The following is a 20,979-nucleotide window of genomic DNA, read 5'->3' on the forward strand; positions in this document are numbered from 1 at the left end:
GAAAAGAAATAGAACACTATCAATGTCTTTGAAACCCTATGTGTGCCAAGATGAAGGAAACTTGTCGCCCTAGCCGGTTTGGCTCCGTGGATAGAGCGTCGGCATGCGGACTAAAGGGTCCTAGGTTTGATTCCGGCCAAGGGCACATGCCTGGGTTGCAGTCTCATGCCCCCCTCCCCAGTAGGGGGCGTGCAGGAGGCAGCCAATCAATAATTCTCTCTCATCATTGATGTTTCTATCTCTATCTCTCTCCCTTCCTCTTTGAAATTAATGAAAAAATATGTATTAAAAAAAAAAAAGAAACTTGTTCCACTGAACTGCCTGCTACAGCTGTTTCCATTTCTTCTGTTCTCTTCTGGCTCATATTCCTATCCTTATATAATTGTGAGCCTATTTATTCATCCAGTCAGAATCATAATCCACATAACTTATGTGTTTGTGAAGTTTCATTCAGAAGCAGACCACTATACAATTTTAAAACCAGAAGATCGAATTTTGCTTCCATTTCTCGATTTTTTTCCCAATAGCTTTTTTAAATTACAAACGTAATATATGCTAATGAGAGTGAAGACAATCCTATATAATTAAAGCATAATATGCTAATTAGACGGGAGTTCCTTCCAGACAGGATAACCTTTTGGACGAAGTGGGAGCTGCAAGGGCCGAGGCAAAGGCAGCTGTGGTGGCCCCGAGGGCCAAGCCCCTGGCACAAATTTTGTGCATCGGGCCTCTAGTAAAATAATAAAAATCTTTCTCCTTTCACAGTCCCAATAGTTTGGGATGTATATTTCCAGACATTTTTCTACACAAATAAAGTTTTACTTTAAAAGGGCTAACAGGGTTGCACTATTCCGACTGCTTTCTTTTTGGCTTCTCTTTGGTGGCCAGGGGTCCAGACATACACTCAGCAAGGATCTTAGCATACCCAGGAACAGGGGGCTTTGAGGGGTTGGGCTTCTGTCACTCACCAGTGTCTCAGAGGGGCACATGCCCCTGCTCTTGCCCCTTATTTTCTTCATGTGTTTCTTCTCATCTACCTGTTCCTCTTTTCTCCCCTTTCCAGTATGAGTGATACAATATCCTTTTTGTCAGTGTGCTAGCTTGTGGGTAATGTTTTGTTTTGAAATTATTTTAAATAAAAGAGCAATATAACAAATATCCATTTATCTATCATCCAGATATATATTAGGTTTAAAAATTACAGGAAAGTTGTTTATAATCATACTTTTATGTACTTGCAAATTTTCTACAGTGAGCTTTACTTTTTAGCTACAATATGAAATGCAATATGAGTTTTGTAAGAGTCAAATGATGAAATTGATAGTGTTTTGAGATTTTTTTATTTAGATGTGTGACTGCATCGCCTTTATCTATAAACCTCCTGAGATTCGGGAATTTTGAACCCCCTGTAGTACAGTATTTCCCCTCTTGACTTATATGTGATTTCTCAAACACTTTTAGGAATTTTAAAAATTAATCTGTCATTTTTACATTCTCAGAGAAGCAATTTTAAGCATGCTTCAAAGCAAGTTGGTTTTAATACAAGATTAAGAATTCATAATGTTTAAAAGGTAAAATTTAGCTTTTTCCCAAATACCAAATTATTGTTTCTCTTTAATTTACATTGCACAAGGAAAATGGTTTTGTTGACAAAAATATTCAAATGGAACATCATGTTTAGAAGCGAATATATATTTTTAAATAGTTTAAAATTTAACTACATGTTAACCCATTGAAAATGTTTTTTTAAAACTAAGATATTGTATGCCATATTTTTAAGCCTGTGTACATGTTACCTACTCTAAAAAATTAAATTTTAAAAAGTGATTTACTCAATTATTAGATTTAAAGCTTTGACTTCTTCCCTCCCGTGCTGAAAGGTAAGTGGTTTTCTTGAATAATCCTGACTGTCTCATCACTGAATAATATTAAAAGATGACCTTTTTCTGTGTGGAGTATAAACATCTAATATATTATCATTGTTTATGTGTTTTAAGTACCAGAAATATACTAAAATGGTTTGTGAGTCTTTTGATAGGAAAAATGCAAATTTACAGAACTGGTAAAGACCACCAGGGGACAAGCTTGGAGAATTCTGTTCGTTTTTATGCTTCTCGATTTCTGTTTCAGTGTGAGTGGGTTTGAGTCAGAATCATGGTTCTTTATATGCACCTGTGACCCTCACTGGGGTTTAGGGTCTCTGAGCAGTAAATCCACAGAGCAGGGGCCACCTCTAACAGTCTGGGAAGCTCTTGGACTTTTCTGTTTTGAGAGGAAAATTAACTATTCACATGACCACCTTGGAACAGGGGCTGTTTCCTCTAACACATGACCAGTCCCCTTCAGGAGCCCTTTAGGAACTACTGCTTACTCCCCAGCTGAGGGTCAGGTCTGTGACTATTCAGGCCTGCCTGCCAAGGACCTGGATGTGTATGCAAGTGGGGTGAGGGGCTCAGGCACACACACACTTGCACTGCGGCTGATTGGCTCTGGCATGTCTGTATTCAGGTTCATGCACCTTACAGGGTGGAGGGTGACACCAATAACCTATGAGTGTGCTCAGCATACTGTCTGGCATGTCACAGGCCCTCAGGAAAACCCAAGCAAAGCAGACAGGAAGCTGGCCTCATGCACATGGGCTCTTATAGACACATTCTGACCTAACTTTTGTTTCCTTAGGGAACTGTACCTGGGGAATGAATTGTAGGTTTATACACCCTGGAGTCAACGACAAGGGCAACTACTCCCTAATCACCAAAGCCGAACCTTTCCCGCCTAACGGTGCCCCGCCTCTCGGACCTCACCCACTGATGCCTGCCAACCCTTGGGTGCGTGAACACTTTTTTTTTTTTTTTTAATTTTCAATCCTCACCTGAGGATCTTTTTTCCATTGAATCCTAGAGAGAGAGGAAGGGAGGGAGGAGGGGGGAAGGAGAGAGAGAAACATCTATTGGTTGCCTCCTGCACACACCCCTACTGGGGCTGGGAAACCTGCAACCAAGGTACATGCCCTTGACCAGGATTCGAACCCGTGACCCTTTGGTCCGCAGGCCGAAGCTGTAACCACTGAGTAAAACTGGCCAGGGCAACACCTGTTTTTTTTAATTGCTATCAAATCTGACGTCTAAGCTGTTTGTGATTCTCCAGCTTAAGGCACATTACTACACCTTGGGTAAAAGGCATTTTTGTGTTGTCAGTCACAGAGCTGCCTTCCAGATGCTTCCAGGTGTTTTTGCTCTCATTTCTTTATAAATTTTAAAGTTTTGCTTGCTTTCTCAACTTTTTCCTTCTCATTTTTTAATAGGGTGGGCCAGTAGTTGATGAAATTTTGCCTCCACCCCCTCCAGAACCCCCCACAGAGAGTGCCTGGGAACGAGGACTTCGGCATGCAAAGGAGGTAACAGAATTTGGCAGAAAACCTGAGAAGAAAAATACTAGTGGTGGTCTGTGGACAAAATTAGCATTTCCTTGACTTGGAGACAGTGATCAAAAACTCAGTAGAGCCTCTGAAGTGAGGGGTATATTTCTGAGACTTCTTTGAAGAGCTAGAGAATAGAAAATTATTTCTAACTATCTGTGGGAGGCATGCTAGGTCGTGACCAAGCCCAGAAGGCCAGGGAGTCTCAGCCTAGAGCACAGTCTCCTGTCTTTATGTGACTTGGCAGCATTGAACAAAAACAGCTGGTACTACAGCCCTGATCACTCAGAGCCATTCCCCATAGTCAGCACACACTGCTACCCCCAAATGGCCAGTCTTCTGGAGAAACCATCCTCTCTCTCAAGCCAGGATGTGAACTTGGGCCTCCCCTCTTCCCACTTTTTTACTCCAGGCCACACTTTGGCCCTGAATGTCCAGGCTGCTTTCTGAGCCCCCTAAGTTGGTTTCTCTTCAGTGAAATAACAGACTAAAACAAAACCATTCTCCCTCCCATGCACATACTTCACCGCCCCTCCTTTCCTCTGAGACTTTAATGGCTCCTTGTGCCTTTTCTGCCATAAGCAGACTTACCTTACTCTCCACACTCGGTCCTCATCTTTGATGAATATCTGGGGCTCCCTGGTTCAACGCCAGGACTATTATTAGGAAGCGACCACCTTCATCACCCTTCCCAAGATATGAGTAAGCTCTATGGTACTGCTTAGTGGGCCTGTCCTGACTGCCAGATGCAACTCTGCAGGGACAGGGCACTCCAGTTCCACAGAAAGGTACATGGGATCCTTTTGTCTGCCTGGGGATAGAGCTGAGGCACACCTTGCCCACTGAGCACTGAGGCATGCTGCTTAAGCCTCCATGGGTCAAATCAAGATAGGCTTCCCTTTGTTTTCCCTAACAGTAATGGTGTTGGCTTCTTCTCATGGTAGGTTTTAAAAAAAGCAACCATTCGAAAAGAACAGGAGCCTGATTTTGAAGAGAAAAGGTTTACTGTGACCATTGGTGAGGATGAACGGGAGTTTGACAAAGAAAATGAAGTTTTCCGAGATTGGAATTATCGGATTACAAGAGATGTCAGAGACACAACGTAAGGAATGGTTTGCCTCTTCATTCCCTTTTGAAAGAGAATTAAGTTGTCCCCAAATGTGTAGGGCTTGTGTCCTGGAGAGCAGTGACATGTAGGTTCCCCAAGGCATGTGGGGGCAGGTGCCTGTCCACTCTTTCTGGACTGAGAATGCTATCCCTGAGATAATTTCAGATGTTTTGCAGTTGACTTTCCTCAGTATTTTGCTTCCATGAAGGAAATGTTTTAGTTTTGTGTCAGGGCCATGTTACTGGGAGGGCTCGTGCCCATTTGGGCTCCTAAAAGCTCTGAGAGTTATTAACAGCCATTCATGAAGTCCCATAAGTCTTTCCTCACCTCTCCCCAAGTTACCCAGGCAGGAACCAGGAAAACCTATGAAATTTGTCATTAAAATCCAGGAGCATGGGAGGTGTGACTTTTTTCATTGTAAATGCTGTCTTTGTTGTTTCTTCTACCAGATATTTTATTGCTGGCCTTTTAAAAAATAATTACAAAGGAAGTACATGTGGTTGAAAATCATAGTCACATCTTTAGAAACTAGAGGCCCGGTACATGAAATTTGTGCACTGGGGGAGGGCGGGTGGTGTCCCTCAGCCCAGCCTGCACCCTCTCCAATCTGGGACCCTTTGGGGGATGTCCGACTGCCCTCTCATAGTCAGACATCCCTCTCACAATCCAGGACTAATGGCTCCCAACCACTCACCTGCCTGCCAGCCTGATCACCCCCTAACCACTCCCCTGCCAGCCTGATCGATGCCTAACTGCTCCCCTGCCAGGCCGATCACCCCCAACTGCCCTCCCCTGCCAGCCCGATCGCCCCCAACTGCCCTCCCCTGCTGGCCCGGTCACCCCTAACTGCCCTCCCCTGCCAGGCCGGTCGCCCCCAACTGCTCTCTCGTGCCAACCTGGTCGCCCCCAACTGCTCTCCCATGCCAACCTGGTCGCCCTTAACTGCCCTCCCCTGCTGGCTTGGTCACCCCTAACTGCCCTCCCCTGCTGGCCTGATCACCCACAACTACCCTCCCCTGCCGGCCATCTTTGACTACATGGGGGCAGCCATCTTGTGCGATGGTGTGAGGGTCAATTTGCATATTACCTCTTTATTATATAGGATTGTGTAACATGATAAGTACAGCACTTTTCCCCAGTGCTTCTGCTCCCAGGGGAAAGCATAGGTTTGTTGCACTCACCTCTAAGGGAACAAAAACAGGCCAGGCTTCTCCTGAGCAGCCAATGATCTGAACTGACTTTTAACACCATCTTAGTCTTGTAGCAACACTTTATTCATTTACGTTTGCTACTGGAAAGTCACAGTTGCTGACTTCTGGAAGAAATGACAGTAAAAGGTGCAGAAAAAGGAACACATACAGTGCTGGTGTTGACAGATTCAGTCATGTTGACCTGGACCCACTAGGCTGTCTCAAGGCCCTCTGTCCCCAGGCTATGCTCCCTTGGGCTTTCTGGGCGCACAGAGGAAAGGGGAGGATGCTCTAGTGTTCACACCTGTTGTGGTAGCTATTCAAAGTATTAAGTATGTTTCCTTTTACCCCCATTGACCCTCTCCAGCCCTCCCTGCCCCAGGCCTTTGGTTTCTATATGTTAATTTTTCTCCATCTGCCAGCATTGGCAGTACCTTCAGCACAATGGTGGGTCATTGAGGAAGCAGCAGACCTCCTTGCCTTGTCCCAATCTTACAAAATTTCTCTCCTGTTCCCCTGAAGTAAGATGCTGGCTTTATTCTAGAATCCTATAGAATAAAAGGGTAATATGCAAATAGACCAAATGGCAGAACAACCGAACAACCAATCATAGCATAATCTAACCTAATAATAGACAAACATGCAAATTGACCGCACCTCTGCTATGCCCAGAGCCAATCAGAGCGAACAAGATGGCAGTTAATTTGCATATGCGGGCGCTGAGCGGCCTGGGTCCTGTAAACATCCTCCGGACCCAGGCCGCTCAGAGCCTGTAGGCCCGCGCTTAGGTCCTGAGCGGCAGGGGCCCAGGACGCTCCCTGGCCACTGGGAGCCTTGGCGGGGCGGGAACATTCCCGCCCCCAAACACTTGCAGAGGTCTGGGGTCTGGGAAACATCCTCCAGACCCAAGCCGCTCAGAGCCTGTAGGCCTGCGCTTAGGTCCTGAGCGGCAGGGGCCCAGAACGCCCCCTGGCCACTGGGAGCCTTGGTGGGGCAGGAACATTCCCGCGTCGCCATAGCGATGCGGGAATGTTCCCGCCCCCAAACACTTGCAGAGGTCTGGGGTCTGGGAAACATCCTCCAGACCCAAGCCGCTCAGAGCCTGTAGGCCTGCGCTTAGGTCCTGAGCGGCAGGGGCCCCAGAACGCGGCCTGGGTCCCGCAAACATCCTCAGGACCCAGGCCAGTCCGAGCCTGTAGGCCCCTTGTTTAGGTCCTGAGCAGCAGGGGTCCCAGAACGCCCCCTGGCCACTTTGAGCCTATAGGTGCAGGCGCCAAGGGGCTGGGGGCGGGGCGGGAACATCCCGTGTCACCATAGTGCCCCCAGCCGCTTGGGAATGCTCCAGCACCAAGAGGCAGTTTGGGGTCCACGCCCCCAGCCTGGCGCACACGATGCGGGGCTGGCTGCTGGCCTCTGGGGTGTGTGGAGACCCCGGCGGCCACCGCTGCGTGCGGCCCAGAGGTCCCTGCATGCCCCCCAGCCTGGCGCCCATGGTCAGGGCTCATACAGGAGGCAACCAATCAAAGTGTTCCTCTCACTTTGATGTTTCTCTCTGTCTCTCCCACACTCTCTAAAAATCAATGGGAACATACCCTCAGGTGAGGATTTAAAAAAAAAATGCATATCCTATGAAAGACACATCTTAAAAATGCCTAAAGAAAGTTGTCATTTTTTCTTGGTGAAGGGACTGGAGTCCGTCTTGATGAAAACACCTTGGTGGCTGTGGTGACTGGCAGTGGCTGCAGCAGTGGGGTGATGGGGCTGGTGCCTTCCCCTGATCAGCCCGGTTGCCTCCCACAAAGGAGCGTGGGGAGTGGGCCTAAGCCATCAGTAGGACATCCCCTGAGGGCACCCAGTATGTGAGAGGGAGCAGGTTGGGCTGAGGGACCCCCAACCCCAGTGCACGAATTTCGTGCACCGGGCCCCTAGTATGCTAATGATATGCTAAGGTTGCTCAACCGCTTGCTATGATGTGCACTGACCACCAGGGGGCAGATGCTCCGACTGGTAGGTTAGCTTGCTTGCTAGCTGATGGGGACAGCGAGATGGGCCTGGCATGCCCTGGAGCCCTCCTGCAGCCCCTAGCCCAATCGGTGGGGTCCCTCAGCCTGGCCTGTGCCCTCTCGCATTCTGGGACCCCTTGGGGGATGTCAGAGAGCCAGTTTCATCCTGATCCCGCAGGCTACTCCCCTTGAGAGGGCACCAGATGCAGGTCTCATGGCTGGCAAGCACTACTGTGGCAACATGAGTCTCTCCGGATCGGGACTGATTGCGCGTGAGCCTGAAGCAAGCACAGTGGGGCCAGGATGAGTGGGAGCGGCAGGTAGGAGCTGCAGGTGGCATTGGATTGTGGGTTTCAGTCAGATCCCTTCAGGCCACCCAGAGGGACCCCACCTGTGCATGAATTGGTGCACCGGGCCTCTAGTATATACATATGTTTTATCACATTAAGAAAGCATTATTTCCTATTTTCTTGAGTATTTTCATCAGGAAGAGGTATTGAATTTCCATCACAGACATTTTCTTCATCTGTAGATGGAATCCTTTTGATTTTCTCTTTAGGTCGATTATCCTATGAGGTATACTCATAAATTTCCTAATATTGACTCAACCTTGCATTCCTGGAATAAATCCCACGTAGTCATGCTATATTATTTTCTTAATGTGGTATTGGATTCTTTTTGCTAACATTTTTATATAGTATGTTTGCAATACTATTTTTACATGAAAAGATTTACTTTTGTTTTTGTTTTCAGACTTGAGCCTTATGCAGATCCTTACTATGACTATGAAATAGACCGGTTCTGGCGTGGCGGGCAGTATGAGAATTTCAGGGTGCAATATACAGAAACAGAACCGTACCAGAATTACCGGGTAAGTAGGACTTAGATTTGCAGCTCTGAACTTCACTGATTGATTTTTTTAAATTGCCCGCTTTTTTTATTTCTAGGACTTCATGTGCACTTAATTATGTCGGCACAGTGTACTAATTCCAGCCCATTGACTGAAGAACTAATGTAGATCCACATATTAAATTTGTAGTGATTTGAACAGAGACTTCCTTGGGTTTATCTATGTTCTTTCCCTTTTTTTAAATTACACTTGGTGATTGGGGTATTGATACAAGCTTGCAGGGGAGTGTGTTCCACCCTCTTAAGCATATTACTTTTTCAGGCTCCTTAGTAATATCATTTACAATTGTCATGCTTAACCAATTCAGTACATTCCTTTGGGCCTCTACCAACCATGTCTTTGTCTTAATGGAGAACTGGTCTATAATAGTACTTCTCTTGAGAGTTTAGTGTATATTTGTGAATATATGTGCTTCAGCCTTTGAGTTGAATTAGGGTGATATGAAAAAGCTGCTACTAGAAAGAGATTAGTTAGAAGCAGTTTAGTAGTTTTTATGCTATGATTTATGTGATAATCATGCGTTTTTAGGACCAAAGGAAGGTGACTGCCCTGGGAACCCATGAAATGGCGAGCTTATGGAGAGACAAGGACCCTGGTTGACCATCCGTGCCCCTGTACCCAGTAGAGCAGATTCCTCACTGGGATTGGGCTATAAGGGTGATGTGCCTCGTGCCAGGCAGGGCTGCCTTGAAATATAGCAGGGACCTGCTGGAGTCCCTTTCCAATACATTCCCCCACTGTGCCCTACAGATGGGCCAGCATGAAGGTCAGGAGTGCACTTCACTTCTTCCCAGCCACCTAAAGCTCAAAACCTGCCAGTGTGCTGTGATCTTGCCATTATTCACTTTTAATTTTGAATATTAGAGCAAATATATGAATGAGAACAGAATAATAGTTCAAAAAGATGTTCAAGGATTATGCTTAAAAAAACAAGAGCCACCATTTTGAGGTGCCCACTTTGTTTCAGACACCACTAAGCAGAGTGCTTTAGGTGCCCAGGCCTGAGCCTGTGCAAAGTCTTGGTTGTCTCTACCCTACATATGAAGAGCTGAGGCCAGCAAGGCCCGCTGGCTCGTATGCTAGCAGCTAGAACTCACACCAACCCTTGGATGCTGATTAGGTTATAATTAGTGGTTGGAAGCATTCACTCTTAGGTTGTGTTGCACCCTAATTTAGCATCTAATCCATTCTTTAGCAATGTGTTTTAAGGAGAAACCGTAACAAAATTACCACCAGAGATTGTTCCCTAATCTTCATTCACTTGCTCTTCTGCATTTTCTCTGTACTTTCCATTATAAGTGTTTCAATCGCAGCTGGCGTGTGTTTGTGTGTTTGGCTTTTCAAAAAAGGAACGGGAAAGGGAAAGAGAGCGAGAGAACAGACAGCGAGAGCGCGAGCGGGAGCGAGACCGAGAACGAGAACGAGAGCGCCGGCAGCGGGAGCGAGAGCGGGAGCGTGAGCGAGAGCGCGACAAGGAGCGGCAGCGGAGGAAAGAGGAGTGGGAGCGAGAGCGAGCCAAACGGGACGAGAAGGACAGACAGCACAGAGACCGAGACAGAGAGAAAGAGCGGGAGAAGGAAAAGGAGAAGCCAAAGCCCCGCTCCCCACAGCCACCAAGGTAGGCCACCCAGCACTGGGCTCCTTGCTGGGTTTTGGGGCCTTGGAGGAGGGGCCTGCAGCTCCACTGTCTTGGCCCTGCCTGCTTCCCACAGTCCTTTCCCTACAGTCCCAAAGTAAGTTGCTGAAGAAATGTTAATGTGTTTTGATTAGTAGTTGCTGCCCCATCATGTAACGTGTGTTGTGAAGCATGCACTGTGCGCACCACACTATTATTTTCTAAATCAGTAAAGTCCTGGATTCCCAGTTCATCTGGGGCTTAGGAGAAGAAATTAGGAATTGCAGGATGTGCATGTTTGTTGCTGGCCACAGTGTGGTGCTCTAGCATCCAGAATGCAGGACCAGGTGGACTGCTGGCCTCTCCACTTGTTCTCTGAGGGGCAGGTTCCATGCTGACCCTTGAGAGCTGCCGGTTGGGCTACTGTGGTGGGCAGTGAGGACATGCTCCACAGTAAAGGCCCAAAGGGCGAGACAGGCTCGGGCTTCGCACAGCTTTTTATTCTTTTTAAACATATTTAAATACTGGAGCAGGAAAGGTGGTCCTCTTTAGAAAATCATAGAATTTGATGCAATTTAGTGTGTGCTTTTTACAGCTTTATTGAGATATAATTCACAGATGATATAATATGTACAGATGTACAATTTAAAATGTACAAATTCATTTGGTTATAGAGCATTCATGGACTCGTGGTGCCATCACCACAATTTTAAAACACCTTTGTCCCCAAGAACAAAACCTTGTACCCATTGTAGTCACTCCACATTTTCCCCAACCACCCATCTGGCTCCTGGCAACCACTAATCCACTTTCTGTTTCTGGATTTGCTTATCGTGGACATTTCATATAAATGGAATTCTCCTATATAATAAGGGGTAATATGCAAATTGACCTTAAAGGCAGAACAACCGGTCGCTATGATGCACACTGACCACCAGGGGGCAGACGCTCAACGCAGGAGCTGCCCCCTGGTGGTCAGTGCACTTCCACAGGGAAAGCTCCGCTCAGCCAGAAGCCAGTTCATGGCTGGCCAGCACAGTGGCAGTAGTGGTGGTGGGAGCCTCTCCTGCCTCCAGAGCAGTGCTAAGGATGTCCCCCGAGGGCTCCCAGGCTGCCAGAGGGATGTCTGACAGCCAGTTTAGACCCGATCCCCTGGGGCGCAGGCCTAAGCTGGCAGGTGGACATCCCCCAAGGGGTCCTGGACTGCGAGAGGGCACAGGCTGGGTTGAGGAACATACACACACACACACACACACACACACACACACACTCCCACCCCCCCTCCACCCCCAAGTGCACAAATTTTCATGCACCGGGCCTCTGGTCATAATATATGGTCTTTTGTTTAACTATCTGTTGAACGTTTGGGTTGTTTCTCCCTTTTAGCTATCATGAATATGAACATTCATGTACAACTTTATGTGAACATATTTTTCATTTCTCTTGGGTGAAAATCTAAGAGTGGAATTGCTGGGTCATGTGGTAACTAACTAACTAACTATCTTTAACCTTTTGAGGCGCTCTTGACTTTTTCAAAGTAGCTGTAACATTTTACATTCCCACCAGAAATGTCTGAGGGTTCCAATTTCTTCCTCATCCTTGCTAACACTTGTTATGTATTTTTTTATTATAGGCATCCTAATGGATATGAAATGCTACCTCATTGTAGTTTAATTTGCTTTTTCTCTGATAACTAAGGATGTTGAGCATCTTTTCATGTGCTTATTGGATATATATATATATATCTCCTTTGGGAAAATATCTATTCAGATCCTTTGCACATTTTTAAGTTTGATAGTCTTTATTATTGAATTGTAAAAGTTCTTTATAGATTCTAAAAACAAGTATCTAATTTGCAAATCCATACTCCAATTCTGTGGTTTGTTGTTTCACCTTCATGATGAAGTTTATTTTCTTTTTTTCTTTTTAAGGGGAGCCCTCTTATTTTTTCCAGCTTTATTTAGATACAGTTGACATATAATATAACATTGTGTAATTTAAGGTGTATAATGTGATGATTTGACACATTTATGTTGTGAATGATTACCACACTAAGGTTAGTTAACACCAGCATCACCTCACATAATTACCTTTTTTGTGTGTGTGGTGATAAGATTTAAGGTCTACTCTCTTAGCAGCTTATATACACAATATAGTATTGTTAACTCTAGTCACCATGCTATATGTTAGATCCCAGAACTTTATAACTGAAAATTTGTATCATTTGACCAACATTTCCCCCACCCCCTCGTACATGGCAACCACCATTCTTTCTGTTTCTATGAGTTTTTAGATTCCAATATGAGAGTATACAGTGAAAACAGAGTTTTTATCTGGCTTATTTCACTTAGCATAATTCCTGCAAGGTCCATTCATGTAGTCCCAAATGGCATGATGTTCTTTTTCGTGGTTGAATAATATTCTATTGAATATATTTACCACTTTTTTAAAATCTATTCATCTGTTTGTGGACACTGGTTATTTCCATGTCTTGGCTATTCTGAATAATACTATAGTGAATATGGGAATGCATATACCTCTAGAGTGATTTCATTTCCTTTGGATATATACCCAGAAATGGAATTGGATTGCTGGATCATATGGTAGTTCTATTTTTAATTTCTTGAGGACTCTACATACTGTTTTTCATAGTGGCTGCACCAATTTACATTCCCACCAGCAGTGCAAGGTTCCCCATTCTCTATATCAGGGGTCCTCAAACTTTTTAAACAGAGGGCCAGTTCACTGTCCCTCTGACCATTGGAGGGCCGGACTATAGTTAAAAAAAAACTATGAACAAATTCCTATGCACACTGCACGTATCTTATTTTGAAGTAAAAAAACAAAACAGCAAAAACACCCGCATGTGGCCCGCGGGCCGTAGTTTGAGGACGCCTGCTCTATATTCTCATCAACCCTTATTTCTTCGATTTATTTGGGTTTTTTGTTTGTTGGGTTGTTTGTTTGCTTGCTTGCTTTGTATAATAACCATTCTAACAGGTGTAAGGAGATAACTCATTGTGTTTTCAACTTGCATTTCTATGATGATTAGTGATGTAGAACATTTTTTTCATATATTTGTTGATTGTGTGTCTTTGGGAAAATGTCTAGTCAGAAGCTTTGCCCATTTTTTAATCTATTTGGCATATTGCTATTGAGTTGTAGGAGTTTCTTATATTTTTTATATTAACCTTTTTTTAAATATATTTTATTGATTTTTTACAGAGAGGAAGGGAGAGGGATAGAGAGTTAGAAACATCGATCAGCTGCCTCCTGCACACTCCCCACTGGGGATGTGCCCGCAACCCAGCACATACCCCCTACCGGAATCAAACCTGGAACCCTTCAGTCTGCAGGCTGACACTATATCCACTGAGCCAAAGGCAATGCCATTGAAATTTTGATAGGAATTGCATTGAATCTGTAGATCACTTTGGGTAGTATAGACATTTAACAATATTAATTCTTCTAGTACATGAGCGTGGAATATCTTTCTGTTTATTTGTATCTTTCTTTTATATATATATATATATATATATATATATATATATATATATATGTATATATATGTATATATATATATATATTTTTTTTTATTGATTTTTTTACAGAGAGGAAGGGAGAGGGATAGAGAGTTAGAAACATCGATCAGCTGCCTCCTGCACATCCCCCACTGGGGATGTGCCCGCAACTAAGGTACATGCCCTTGACTGGAATCGAACCTGGGACCCTTGAGTCCGCAGGCCGACTCTCTATCCACTGAGCCAAACCCGTCAGGGCTATTTGTATCTTTCATCAATGTCTGGTAAGTTTTATTGCACAGGTCTTTCATCTCGGTTAAATTTATTCCTAATTATTTTTACTATTTTGGATATACTTATAAATGGGGTTGTTTGTTTTCAGATAGTTTGTTGTTAGTGTGTAAAGCTGCAGCTGATTTTTATTTTATTTTATTTTATTTTTAAATATATTTTATTGATTTTTTACAGAGAGGAAAGGAGAGGGACAGAGAGCTAGAAACATCGATGAGAGAGAAACATCGACCAGCTGCCTCTTGCACACCCCCTACTGGAGATGTGCCTGCAACCAATGTACATGCCCTTGACCGGAATCGAACCTGGGACCTTTCGGTCCGCAGACTGACGCTCTATCCACTGAGCCAAACCGGTTTCGGCTGCAGCTGATTTTTATATGTTGATTTTGTATCCTGCAACTATACTGAATTTGTTTATTCTAACAGTTTTTTTGTGGATGAAACCAGCTGTCATCCCTTTTTTTATTTTTATACATATATATGTGATGAGAGAGAATTATTGATTGGCTGCCTCCTGCAAGCCCCCCACTGGGGATCGAGCCCACAACCCGGGCATGTGCCCTGACCAGAATCGAACCGGAACCTCCTGGTTCATAGGTTGACTCTCAACCACTGAGCCACGCTGGCTAGGCTGTCATCCCTTCTTCTTGACCTTCTCATTAAACAAGCTCCTTTCCTGCAGTGTATACAGTCACGTTTCTGAAAGTAAATGTTAGGACTGTAGTCTTTCATTCTAGAGTTATTTATGGCTACAGCAGGATACTTAGTTGTGAAAAGCTTTTATTTTTTTTATCTGAATTGCAATGAGTTGGCCTCCCTAAATTAGCTGTGTGTATTTTTCTAATCCTCACCAAGGATATGTCAGTTGATTTTAGAGAAGCCGGGGGGGGGGGGGGGGAGGAACATTGATATGAGAGAAACATCCATCAGTTGCCTCTCATATGCACCCCAACCAGGGATTGACCCCGCAATCCAGTATGTGCCCCGACCGGGAATCGAACCTGCAACCTTTTTTGTGTATAGGATGACACTCCAACCGAGCCACCCTGCTGGGACTAAATTTGTTATATTTTTTCATGCTTTCCTAACATTGGGCAAAGTAATGTGCTTACAGAACTTTCAGGGTAAATCACATATTTTGATACACTCAGAGAGTTCATTCTTTAAAAGGCTGCTTTGACCCTAACCGGTTTGGCTCAGTGGAGAGCGTTGGCCTGCGGACTGAAGGGTCCCGGGTTCGATTCTGGTCAAGGGCACGTACCTTGGTTGTGGGCACATCTCCAGCAGGAGGCGGCTAATCGATGTTTCTCATCGAAGTTTCTAACTCTCTATCCCTCTCCCTTCCTCGCTGTAAAGAAGCAAAGAATATATTTTTTAAAACAAATAAATAAAAGGCTGCTTTGATGAATCTTTCTATTACAATAATCACTTTTTTTAATTTAAATTCTTTATTGTTTAAAGTATTACGTATGTCTCCTTTTTCCCTCATTGACCTCTCCCCAGCCACTCCCACCTCACAGCACATGCGCTCACCCCCCTACTGTCTGTGTCCATTGGTTATGCTTATATGCATGCATACAAGTCCTTTGGTTGATCTCATCCTTCCCTCCTACCCTCCCCTGCCTTCCCTCTGAGGTTTGACGGTCTATTCAATGCTTCTATGTCTCTGGATCTATTTTTGCTCATCAGTTTATGTTGTTCATTATATTCCACAAATGAGTAAAATCATGTGGTATTTATTTAGTAATCACTCTTTATCTTGGAATTTTGTATATTTATTTGAACAGAAAAGCTTGATTTTTTTATATTTCTATTTTTGGTCCTTTTGAACTAGTAGGTTGGGACTCAGGAAGCTTGATTAAGTGAGTTCTTCCTAAAATCAGATACAGCTTTTTTCACCAAACTAGGTGGGTCTGTTCTCTCCCCTCTCCCCACCTCTATCCCCAGTTTCTGACCTGGGTTTTTCCCTCCTTTCCTCCCCAAACTCTCACTTACGCTTTTTCTGTGGTCCTCCACCCCAGCACCAACTGCCATCAACAGAGGTGGAGGTGCTCTGGTCACTTGGTCTGGATTCAGCCTGTCTCACTGGTGCGGGGAGTCTTGAACTTCCCTCTTTGATCCTCTACTACCAGCCTTGAGGGCTGAGGTTTCACCAGAGCAGAATTTCCCAGCACGACCTCCTTAGTTCCTTTGCCTTGATCAGCCAGAGCTGTCTTCTGTATTTAGTGATTGCATAACTCTTCACCCAGGGTTTACTTTTGTAAGTATGTCTTTTAAGAACTTTTGCCCTCCTATAGTGGTGTTACTTTTAGATAGGGCAGAACCTTTTAACAATAACCTTTATGCAATTCTATAGAATGCATATATGTAGCTAGGGGGAAATTCTTTTGTGAAACCTCTGTCCACTCTTTATAGCCAAGCCAGTGGCTGTGCTTTCCTTGTGTAGCTGAGGCAGGAAACTAGGATGTTCTTTGGCATAGGCAAGTTAATTTCATTCTAGATATAAATAGTAACTGGGACCTTCCCAGTGGAATTTCTCAAACTGCCTGTCATCTGTAAAGCTGGTTACCAAATATTCAGATGTGCATTTGAGATTTGGTGCCCCTTGGGGTTGAAATGGCAGGCTCATTTCCTAGAAGATTCGCTTAATCCTCATAAGGGAGCATCTGTTCCTGTCCCTTTTTTCACACTCACTGAAGCCTGGTTGTTTCCCAGATGGGCTTCTGGGGTCTGGGGCTGCCAGCGTCCTGTGCATGACCTGTCAGTACAGGTATGTGGTGGGCTATCAATTCACCCTCATAGTTGTCCATACCTTGCGGGTCTCCAGTTTGAGGCACACCAGGCATCTCAGGGTGGGTTGGGGAGCATGTATATCCTTCTTCAAAGGAATTTGTAACTCCCCCACAAAGGCTCAGAACCACTGTCTTGGGCAGTGATGGCGAACCTATGACACGCGTGCGTAGCCATTTTTGATGACACGCGGCCGCATCAGTGGCCGCATGCCGAGGATGAAACATTTGCGAAATAATGTTTTTTCCTCAAAATGACACACTACCCGAGTTATGCTCAGTTTTTTGGCGAAGTTTGACACACCAAGCTCAAAAGGTTGCCTATCACTGGTCTAGGGTCACCCTCTGGGGCAGGAAATAGCTGAGGTTAGGGAGGGTAATGGCAGTTAAATGCAATTGCTATCCTGTGTGTTTTTTGTAGTTCAGGCTTGCCCTTATGGCTGTGGCGGAGTCTGTGTAGCCTTCTGGCTCCCTAGAGAGAATGTGATGTCACTCAGGTCTGCTCTGACTGGTCCATGAGACTCTGCTGTCTTTTTGGGGGGGGAAATATATGTTGGATTTTCCTCAGCTTATGGTGGCTTTTCTCTCCCTGTTTTCTTAGGTCCAACAACTTCTCCTCTGGCCATGCCCAGTATGGTGCTGGTCTTGTCTGTTTCCTCTCTGCTTAGTCTCCAGCAATGGGTGGTTTATCATCACCTTTCAGTGCCATCCCATTGATATGCCCATCTTATATGGTGAAATTCATTGATTTCCTGAATTTGAACATCACGAGTTGGGATTGATTAAATCTAGGCCCACATGATGGTGTTGCATGCATTTGCTGATCCTGAATGTGTCAGACAACCACACCTGGATGTGCGTAACTCGAGGAAACAGGATGACACTGTCCTGATGCCCTTCGATGGACAGGTCACCCAGCTTCCCACTCTACTCCAGGCTCTGTCATAACACTTACTGCTCTGATGAGCCAGGCGTTCAGACTGCTCAAGATCCCCAGCATGCCCTGGCCAGTGTAGCTCAGTTGGTTGGGCGTCTTCCTGTGTACCAGGAGGTCAGGGTTCAATTCCCTGTCAAGGGTACATGCCCTGGTTTCCAGTCTCAATCCCCAGTGGCAACATGCAGGAGCCAATCAATGTTGCATTCTCACATTGATGTTTCTCTCAATCCCTCTCGCTTCCTTTATCGCCAAAACTCAATAAACTATTCTTTAAAAGAAGGAGGGAAACAACAAATCAATGTTTTTAAAAAAGAAAGATCCCCAGCACTTAGGCTCAGCTTTAAAACAGTCACTGATCTTTCTGTTGTCTTGAGAATTTAATATATCTGTTTTATCTTTCTAATCTCTCTTTCTGTTCTGTCCTGAACAGGGCTTACTTATTTGGTTTGGAGAAAGTTTTTGTGCCCAGGACTTTTTTTTTTCTTAATGTTTTTATTTATTTTTAGAGAGAGAGGAAGGGAGGGAGAGAGATAGAAACATCGATGAGCTGCCTCCCGCACGCCCCCTACTGGGGATCAAACCTGCAATTTGGGCAAGTGCCCTGACCAGGAATCGAACTATTGACCCCTTGGTTCGTGGGTCAGTGCTCAAACACTAAGCCACATCTGCTGGGCTGAGCAAAAGTATATCCTGTTTAATTTCTTGACTCCTTACAGACTGAAATTATCCAGAACAGGCCCGACTGTTTGATAAAGATGAAAAGATAAATAGTTGTCTCTAATGCATTCATATAGACTTCTGATATGGATAGGATTTAGATAAGTACCGATGAATACAAATACAATCCTGAATTAGAAAGAAGCATTGTTGAGCCTGTGTGAGTGATAGCTGTGTATTCACTGTGGGGACCAAGGATGATGGGATGTGGAGAAATGACATGAAACCTAAGCCAATGTTCATAGTCTTGGAAATTCATAAAATGTATTCAAATGACAAGACCTCACCTTGGAAACAGGAAGTCTTAATGATATCTGCCTACCACTTGAAACAGTACAGATACATTTTTTTCTGTTCACTCAGAACTTAAAAGGTAACTTGTTAGTAGTTACATTTTACCTCTCTCAGGTTTACCTGCTTATGTTTAAGTTTAAATATGTTTTCAGAATCTGAGGATTAAAATGATGGAACTTTTGCCGAAACTGGTTTGGCTCGGTGGATAGAGCGTCAGCCTGTGGACTGAGGGGTCCCAGGTTCAATACCAGTCGAGGGCATGCACCTTGGTTGCGGGCACATCCCCAGTTGGGGTGTGCAGGAGGCACCTGATTGGTGTTTCTCTCTCATCGATGTTTCTAGCTCTCTGTCCCTCTCCCTCTCTGTAAAAAATCAATAAGATATATTTTTTAAAAAATTAAAATGATGGATCTTTTATCCCCAAGTTCCCCCCAGCCGGGGAAAACTTGGAAGGACTGTCGGAAAACTCTCCTCCATTATAGCCACCCAGTCAGGGTTCTGGGATTTGCTCTGGGCCTTGTTGATTCAGCATGTATTGGCATGTGCTACGGGCCTTCTGCTCAGTCCTGTGAGAGACACAGTTGAGAAATGGGAATAGGAAATACAAGTTAGATCACATTCTTATTTGTGTGTAGGTCCATAAGAGAGGGCCACGCAGCATGGTAGAGGTTGGAGGAGGGGTTACAGCCAGCTGGGTGGATCATAAAAAGTAATGATAGTCCTTGGAGGGGAATGCATGGGACTTTACGCGAGGTGGGCATTCCAAAGGAAGGGAGGGATTGGTTTCTTCTGCTGGCAGGCATCCACCCAGGTGAGCTGGGAATAGGAGCCTCCTGCCTTGTGTGGCATAGGGCAGGAAGGGATTCAAAGGCAGTGTACACTTGGAGGCCAGGCAGGAAGGGCCACCGGGGTAGTCCAGGAAAAGGGCGTGGTGGCCCCTGAGTGCCTTTGGGGACTTCCGTGGTCAGTTCTGCTCGGTGTTAAGGAAGGTGAGCAATGTAATGAATGGTCCACAAAAGTTCCTGGATGAAATAGCACAGAGGAGCTGCCATGAAAAGTATTCTGAGCTTCTCCAAACTGAATGTGAGTTCAGTTGAGAGAATATCCGTGTACTTTGAATTCCCTTTTTTTTTTTTTAATATTAGATGTGTATCCTTTTTTATTTTAGAAAAGAACTTTCATTCTTTTTATCTTTTTTTACCTTTGACCCCAAACCTGGCAGTTGCCCAAGTCGGAGTTTCCAGACACGCTCACTATGGCCACCTTGCATCATTGGCACTGACACCTCTGTCAGTGATGTAAGATGTGAGCTCCTCCTGAGTTGACTCAGGCCCCTTTGTTGTGTCTTGTTGTGGCATTTTATCTGACAGTCATAAAACAGATGACCTCTGCTCCTTGGAGTCTTTTTCTCCATGGCCTTGAACGAAGGATCGGATGCCTGGGAGATAAGATTGTGTCATAGCTGTGCCTTGGTACAGCCACTTCTTCCATCAAAGATTACTGAAAAGTCAACCCCCTTCCCTCCATCTTTACCCCCTCCCCTCCCCCTCCATGTAGAAGTGTTTATGCAAATTCCAAATCTATTCCCCCAGCTCTCTATGGCAGTATTTCTGGCTGAGGTCCTACCTTGCCAGCTGTTTCCATTCAGCTGGGTTTTCTTCCCATCTACATCTTCGTCTTTGGTGGGTGGCATGGCAAGCCTGTTGTTTTCCATTTGGGTGTAGTTTGTCTCTAGTTTTCCAGGCTCTCCTCTGGGGTACTGTCACTCAGTGAGAGAAGGGCTTCGGTTTCCAATGTCTTGCGCTCTCTGAAAGCAGAAGCAGCCCTACTTCTTTGCCATCGGCTTGGGCACCAGAATGACTTCACAGCCTGAGCAAACCTGTTTGGGGACCTGGCTCATGGACTCCATGGTCAGAGGTGCCAGCCTCACCAGGATTTCCAGGGCACATCAGCCTAATCCCTGCTCTCTAGTTAATTGTTCCCTTACTGACTGGGTCGTGTTTAATTTGCTACTGTGCACAGGACAGCTTCTGCTGGCCCTGATGGTGTTTCGTATAGATACCGTTGAGGACTGATATTCGTGGCATTGTGTTCTTTATGAGCTACTTTAGACTCCAGCGCCTTCGTTCAGTGGGCAGGGGCACTTTCCTTCTCCTTTGAGGTTCCTATAAGAGGTAAGAACAC

The 20,979-nt window shown here is 45.0% G+C and overlaps 1 protein-coding gene across 5 annotated transcripts in view; it reads left to right on the forward strand.

The window, feature by feature from the left end:
- ZC3H18 (zinc finger CCCH-type containing 18) overlaps positions 1-20,979 on the forward strand; it is a 64,854-nt gene that overhangs the window by 27,197 nt on the left and 16,678 nt on the right. For all 5 annotated transcript variants that reach the window (XM_079800563.1, XM_079800562.1, XM_079800564.1 and 2 more), the window contains 5 exons: positions 2,680-2,828; positions 3,305-3,397; positions 4,363-4,520; positions 8,473-8,590; positions 9,979-10,247. In XM_079800563.1, coding sequence (XP_079656689.1) covers positions 2,680-2,828; positions 3,305-3,397; positions 4,363-4,520; positions 8,473-8,590; positions 9,979-10,247 — 787 coding nt within the window. The remainder of the gene's footprint in view (positions 1-2,679; positions 2,829-3,304; positions 3,398-4,362; positions 4,521-8,472; positions 8,591-9,978; positions 10,248-20,979) is intronic.

The sequence above is a fragment of the Cnephaeus nilssonii genome (genome assembly GCF_951640355.1).
Source record: "Cnephaeus nilssonii genome assembly, chromosome: 20".
NCBI classification, from domain to species: Eukaryota; Metazoa; Chordata; class Mammalia; order Chiroptera; family Vespertilionidae; genus Cnephaeus; species Cnephaeus nilssonii.